We start from the raw sequence: 7,402 nt of genomic DNA on the forward strand, positions 1-7,402 counted from the left end.
AGTGGGAAGCTGATAGGGCAGAACTGAGGTAATATTGGTGTAGTAGGTTAATCTCTCTTCTAAGTTCTACGGAAGTGCGAAGCTCTCTTACAGAGAGCTTCTCAATCTAGTCCTAATAGGACTAGTGCCCTGTGCACCGTGCTACGCAGGAACCATTCACTTTAACATAATCTTAAAATTTATTTATTAATTTATCAATGAATTGGAGTATTGGATATATAATTCTTTATATAAATTTAGTTTATTTGTGAATAGTCTCATTTTTACCTGAGCCGAATGCATTAGACAATGAGTTAATTCATTTAAAAACGTAGTTCGTTTATTAATATCCTATATTCATTGGCCACTATCCAGAACACATAGGCTATTTCACCAGAATCAACGACCTACTATATGTATGTATTCCAAGTACTGCATCTCAAAACGTCACTTTTCCAGTCTTGACACTCAATGGTCGACCGGAAGTCACTAACATATGTTTCACTAATTCAATAAGATATTCATCCGTCCCTGCACCTATTAGCTATCTTCCCTGGAACCATGAATGTGTCATCTTACCCGGAGCACCTAATAACATCAAGCCAACCGGTTGATATTCCTTCACACCCGTCACTTTCGAATCGTAAGGTCGCTGTCCCACTACGCGGATTCTATTAGCACTGCACAGCACAGCATATATCGAAAGAAAAATTGAGCAGAGAGAAAAAATACCAGGAATTGACACCGCTGGTCCGCCACCCAGTGCTGGGAATGCAGCTATAAAAAGATTGAATCCTTGCCATCGTGGGCCCCATTCTTCGACGGAACTATTTTATTGTTAGCATGCGCTGTGATGAGCTCATTATCACTAGCTGATATATGGGCACGAACCCGGAATACTCATCACGATAAAACACATCTGGAAAACCGAAGGGTAGGAGCATTACTCCGCCCTCGCTAAAGATATGATCTTTGATGAAAGTCGCGAAGACTTCTTTCTCTTTTAGTGCGTTGGTGTATTGTTCATGTGTGAGTTTCGCGCCGAGATTCCTTGGTGTGCGTTAGTATCGAATTTTGACATCGATGTTGTGGATGGAGGGTTAGAGTATTCTTACCATTTGTAGCGAAGTAGCGGCTCGGCATATGGCTCTATGTTGAATCTTTTCCGGTAATCTTCGCGAAATGAGATGGTGTTGTTGTAGTGATCGTATAGCTGAATGTGTGCTAAGGTCTACTCGGATTAGATTGGTGATTTGGTCTGTGGATCTAATAGTCCGGACTGCAGGTCCAATGATGGAGAACTTTTGATATTGAAATCATACTAAGCATTGAATTTCTTTTGAAATTCAACTGATTAAAATGAAATGATTTTACCAGAATGAGTGAGGCATTTTCAAAGATTCAAGACTTGACAAAGTCGAGTTGGTCTGCAGCCCGGACTATTGGACACTGGGTTTTGGGTTGTTTTGTGTATAAAGCACACTTACAGATCCAAAAATCTCCGAAAAGTTCTTTCCGGAGCTTACTGGAGCATGCGATGCCCATAACTTTTCCATGGTGGTTGTAGTACGATTAAGCTGGGTAGCTTTCTCAAAATCTTGTATAAAATTCTCCATCACCCCTTTTACCTCTGGCGAAAAGTCGGCGTATCTTTCCGAAAGAATGGTCAATTTTGTAGGCATCTATTAATCATAAGTGATAAGTCGATCCAGACTTAAAATAATTAGTGGGAATGTTACCGCTAAGGAAGCTTGTAGATTAGATGAACCTAGCCATGATTTTGTTGCGGTACTGAACTCTGTTATGTCCCGGCTGAAAATACCAGGTGTGTCAAGATATCTAGATCGTTAGCTCGACGGCCGCTCACATACAGGAAAGACTACTTACGATGATATCGGAACAACACCTTCGCAGGAGATACGGCCGTGAGTTGGCCTAATTCCGAAAAGACCGTTATCCGCCGCGGGACCTACCATACTCCCGAGTGCTATAACATAGATTAATTCCATGCATAATTCTAAGTATATCATACTCACTATCTGACCCAATAGTAAAATCCAACCACTCATACCCAGCAAGTGCAGCTCCACTTCCCGCGCTACTACAGTTCGCATCAAGATATCCACATCCTCGAGGATTGAAAGGTGCTTGATAATCAACCCAATCTCTAGGGCCCATTCCAGATGAAAAGGGAGTCGTCTTTACCTTTCCGATAATCACAGCTCCTTGACCAATGAGCTTTTGTATTGATGGAGCTGTCTTTTTTGCGGGATCTTGAAGCGCTTCGTAGGCTTTACTACAGACGGTGGTTTTGACACCTTCGAGATCAAATATATCTTTTACTGCTATACGTTTACCTGAGAGTGGCTGAAGGTCGGATGGCAATGGTGAGTATAATCGAGACGGGACGGGAATAAAATTCGTGGGTATTCTCTGGTAGCTGTTAAATAGTATTAGCTTTGAGATTTAGACTCAAGTCTGTCACATTTCATACCGATTGCTGCCTAGGGAAGTGGGTATAATGCCACAGACAAATGCACCAAGTGGATCCGGGTATAATTTATAGACTGGATGAATCTTTGAATCACTCAGTATATAAGGTCCAGAAGGAAGAGATCCTCCTTGATATGCGAAAGTCTTGCGCTCCCGAACTTGCGGTGCATTAGAGCCGCCAACTAGACTCAACACTCCAGGCTTCTTTTGAGCAAAAACATTGCGAGTAAAAGCATGACACCATACATCATCTAGCTGGGAAAATTCTTCGTATTTGGTGTTTAACCATGACGGAGTAGTAGAATCATCATCATCATCATTGACAGAGATAATGGTAACTGGCTCTACGCTCCCGCTAGAAGTAATCTCAAAATCGGTGGGCAAGCCAGCTCCCAGGAGGTAAGAGTCTGTGCCAATATTGATCATTGACGTATAAAGTTCTGTTGAAGAGGGAGTTGTCATGTTGATATCACTAATGTCATCGATTTGTTGAATTCAGCACCGCTCTTCCACTGATTAATGTAGGCTATCGATAAATTAGCATCGTGACGGGAAAAGACTGCCAGTTTCAACAGAAGAAATGTCAACCTTATGAATGGTGTGAATCTTCTTTGACTCGTGCTCGAGGACACAATTGCTATATCACTAAAACCAGGTATGAAAACTTTCCTCCGGTAGATCACTGAGATAGAATAGAATAGAATAGAATGCAAAGTAAAGTATGAGGTTGGCATTGGTGTCGTTACACGAATATGAGATTATCTATCATAGGTGGGATATGCGGGGTGATTGATATGACATGCATGGCTTACTTTCACGATTAACCTCAACTGCTAAGAAATGTGACTCACACGTGCACCCATAGTAACTCGACACAATGATATATAAACTTCATATCACCACCAAAAAATAAAGATTCAGCACGATACACACACAAAGAGCCTCAAAATCACCAAACAATGTCCCAAAAATCTACAGTCCAACCTCCTCATTGGTCCCGCCCATCACACAACTTCACAACTCCACGTCTCATCCTTCGCAGTGCACTTTCCTCCGATGCGCACCCATTCACAATTATACGAAATAACCCCCAAAATAGACCGTTCGGTGGAGTAGTAGATCCTGATCTCTCAACCGAAGTACAAGCCCAGCGCCTCGAGGCACAAAAAATATCAACTGCCGCGGGGAAAAATGCCTGGCTTGTAGTTATTCTCAAGGAGGATAGCGAGGAAATATCTAGAAGTGACAATGTAAAAGATTTGAGAGTTCATGATGGTTTCCTGATTGGTATGACGGGGTTTAATTCTTTCCCAGTGGAAAAGTCAAATGATGGTACTGGTGAAGATATCCTAATCGGTGATATTGGGGTGTTAATAGATTACCGGTTTGCGAGAAAAGGATTTGCGTTGGAAACTTTGTGTGCGGTGGTTGAATTTGGGTTTTATGAATTAGGATGTGGTAAAATTACGCTCGAGACATATGCTATCAATACGCCGTTTCGAGGTTTGATGAAAGCGGCGAGGTTGGAGGATGTGGTGGTTTTGCGGAGGATTGGTGATGGACCTCCAGATCAGGAAGCTTATTATGAGTTTGGTGAACAGAAATGGGAGGCTGTGAAGAAGGAAATGGTTAGGGATGAGAAATGGCTGTTGTAAATTTTTGGCCATCTCTGGCAAAAGACCATATGCATCTTGATTGCTTTATACAGTGACCGTATCAATTTGCTTCCATTTATTCACACCTGACCCTATGTCTTCATGATATATTTATTCCGTTCTGTATTGTACCAGCGTTACTAACTTCCTCAATATAAGAATGAAATTTGAGCAAGAACTATGAATAGTGAACTAAATTAACAACCTTCATTTCACACAACTATTGCTGAGCATTACGGCCTGCTACAAGAGCTTCAGCTTTCATGACTTCCAACCATTTTGGATCAATAGCTTCTTCGTTGATGTAAGGTGACACGTCAGCACCCTCCGTACGATTTTCGATAGTGAATCCGAGTCCAAGGTACGCCCATCTAGATATATGTCAGTAAAGATCTAGAAGGTTGTGGAGCAGAAAAACATCAGGATAACTTACGGGTTATGTTTATTCTGGTAAGTGATATTGTAATCTTCGTATCTTGGATTTTCAATCACCTGCATATAATGCAGAGAACTACCAGGCCAAATGGCATTCACGCGTCCTGTTTCATTATCTTCTCCGACTTAGTAAATGGGGCTCAATCGATAGATATGAGGCTTTACTTTTATACCAAGAACGACACCCTGAGCCTGATGTCCAAACGGATTGCTTCATTAATTCCTGTGTGTGTGCATTGAAAAGATCCGTCATATCTTGATTTGGAGCAATAGACTTGATAAATTCGTTCTGCATCTTCTTAATGAATTTTATAGCATAGTTTGCTACCCCGCCAAGAGGTCCCAAAACAGATCCATTAGATATAGGCCATGTTGGTCCAATGAAAGTAATAAAGTTAGGTATATCCGGCACCGTGATACCTGTGGACCAGTTAGCTCATGCTTCTGTGATCCAGGCGGGGAGAACTGATTCGACTGACCAAGATATGATTCGGGAACTAATTTCCACTTTTCTCGGAGATCAACTCCCTTCTGACCTATTATTGGGAATCGTGGGCGATATGAGACATCGAAGCCCGTGGCACAAATTACTGTATCCACTTTACGCTCCTCCCCTTCACTGTCGATAACCGAGTCTTGCGTAATCTCCTCCACTGCAGAAAAATGAACATCTACATTTGGCTCTTGTATTGCAGTCATATAAGGATTGCCTATATCATTAGCGCGATAGCACCTGCAATGACACTGAATTCTTACCAGGGGTCATCCTCCGACATCCAACAGAAAATTTTGGAGTAAAGCCTTCAAGAAGTCTCTTGTCCTTGATAGACTCTTCCATTCGGGCAGCAAACATTTTTCGGACTTCCTTCTGGGCCTCGCTGTCCTTAAAAAACATATACCAAAGACTATTTATCTGGTTTTCAAAATACTTTGCATGCTCAACAAGCGCGGGCAAATCATTTTTGAACTTCTCGCGTTGCTCCAAAGTGTATTCTTTGCCTCGTCCGTCGTTTCCAGCGATCGAGTTGAACCAGATAGGTGTACGTACATAAACATCGATGTGTTTAACATGAGGTTGCATGGCAGGCAATGTCTGAATGGAAGAAGACCCGGAACCAATGATGGCTACAGACTCATTCTTCCATTGTTCTTGTTGATAGTCACCTGGCCATCTTGCAGTATCTGTCTCCAGTAAGTGATCATTTATTAAATGAAGAGAGCGACAGTTAACGTACGAATGACTTTGCCTTTAAAGTTTTGGATTCCCTTAATGTCTGGCCACTTGAAATTATTCAATATTCCCGTTGCATGCAGTAACAGGTCGCACGTCTCCTCAAATTCCTTCTCGCCAGATTCTGATGTTTGCTTCATCTTGACAGACCATTTCCCAGCCTCCTCATCCCAAAAACAACCGATTACCTCAGTGTTGAAGGTCATGTATTTTCTAAGATCGAAAGTGTCGCAAACCTTGTCCAGATAATTCCAGATATCTACAGCTCCGCTGGCGAATTTTGGCCAATCAGGATTGAGAGCAAAAGGATATGTGTACGCATGTGAAGGGACATCGCAGGCAGCGCCTGGATATCTGTTTTCATACCATGTACCACCGATGTCAGGGTTCTTTTCATAAATCACATGCTCAACACTACGTGGATTAGTACTGATATTTTGTGTAATTAGATGTTCTGCATCGGAAAGCCTTACTTTTGGCATTGCTTTTGAATATAGTAAGCCATCATGATCCCCGAAAAACCTGCACCAACTGTGAGAACCTTAAGACGCCGGTTCTTAGGATCACAAAAGGTAATATCAGGTATCGCATAGCCGTCCGCAGGTATATTCAACGGAGTAGCGCCTTCTGCGCCAAACTGAGAACTGTTTGGTGCCATGTTGAGAATAGAAAAGAGCGAGCTCGAACTTGGGATTCAAAAGATAATTATTGAGATGCGACAAAGATCCAGTCTATATAACTGCATGAGGATGTGACAAGAAGAGTACCCCTCCATTTACTGGGTCTCCTCGTTAAGTAAGAAGCCCCATGATGACGAAAAGCCCGCCTTCAGATCTTCATAACGTTATCTTTAATTGACAGTTGCATAAAGATCATATGCAATGCAGGTTGAAACTCTGAGACGATATTCATTTGTGATAGGGTAAATTCAAGGTCGCAAGGTGTAAAGGTCTGCGGGGCAAGAAAAACACTGGACACATTCGATACCAATGGTAAGTTATGTATGTACCTGGTTACCTGAGATGCGGTTATCTTCGGAATCTATTTTGGATATTGAGAATTGTGCCCAGGTGGGAATGTATATCTTAGACTTACAATTTGGCTAAATAGTGTGACCCAATACTGTGTCCTAATACTGTGTCCTACTAGATGACTCTGAAGATGTCGATAAATCCGTATTGAAAAGATTTTGTAAGATTAGTACGGATGATATGAGTTGATAAGGTTACGGAGAGTTTCCCCAAGATACCGGAGTAACCTTACCTTATTGAGTTTACCTTGTACTCCACTCTACTCCACTCCACATCCACAACTCCACCAACTTTTAACCTCCGTACGTTTCATTACATAACCCTAACCTTACCTAATCAATTAACAATCCCATTCCCATAACACGCACCTGCAAGCCTTCACTCCACTCACTTCATTTTGTCAACCATTGCTCATACTCACGCTCACTTTGATTCGATATTGGTATTATTCGCGACATATTCATTACTTCAACTTATAATTTTTATCATAACCCCGGTTCATTCTCGCATCATTTTATCATCATTTATTGTATTACCAACTTTTCAAAGAGGCTAGTTCCTTACATCGAAAACCGACC

General features: G+C 41.8%; 3 protein-coding genes across 3 annotated transcripts; 1 reads left to right on the top strand and 2 right to left on the bottom strand.

The window, feature by feature from the left end:
* Nucleotides 1-418: 418 nt before the first annotated feature.
* Nucleotides 419-2,934, bottom strand: SS1G_05122 (hypothetical protein; the record flags this gene model as incomplete). Its single annotated transcript, XM_001593644.1, has 10 exons — nt 419-510; nt 559-639; nt 712-806; nt 871-1,029; nt 1,095-1,210; nt 1,467-1,661; nt 1,719-1,818; nt 1,867-1,966; nt 2,016-2,419; nt 2,474-2,934. The coding sequence occupies 10 exons, from the start codon at nt 2,932-2,934 to the stop codon at nt 419-421; spliced, it is 1,803 nt and encodes a 600-aa protein (XP_001593694.1).
* A 497-nt stretch (nt 2,935-3,431) lies between these two features.
* On the top strand, nt 3,432-4,127 carry SS1G_05123 (predicted protein; the record flags this gene model as incomplete). The annotated part of the gene is made up of 1 exon (XM_001593645.1): nt 3,432-4,127. One exon carries the CDS (start codon nt 3,432-3,434, stop codon nt 4,125-4,127), a length of 696 nt encoding a protein of 231 aa, XP_001593695.1.
* Nucleotides 4,128-4,674: 547 nt separating this feature from the next.
* On the bottom strand, nt 4,675-6,451 carry SS1G_05124 (hypothetical protein; the record flags this gene model as incomplete). The annotated part of the gene is made up of 5 exons (XM_001593646.1): nt 4,675-4,982; nt 5,042-5,272; nt 5,319-5,744; nt 5,798-6,207; nt 6,267-6,451. The coding sequence occupies 5 exons, from the start codon at nt 6,449-6,451 to the stop codon at nt 4,675-4,677; spliced, it is 1,560 nt and encodes a 519-aa protein (XP_001593696.1).
* Between the last annotated feature and the right edge of the window lie 951 nt (nt 6,452-7,402).

This window comes from Sclerotinia sclerotiorum, genomic scaffold, assembly GCF_000146945.2.
Source record: "Sclerotinia sclerotiorum 1980 UF-70 scaffold_6 genomic scaffold, whole genome shotgun sequence".
In the NCBI taxonomy this organism is placed as follows: domain Eukaryota; kingdom Fungi; phylum Ascomycota; class Leotiomycetes; order Helotiales; family Sclerotiniaceae; genus Sclerotinia; species Sclerotinia sclerotiorum.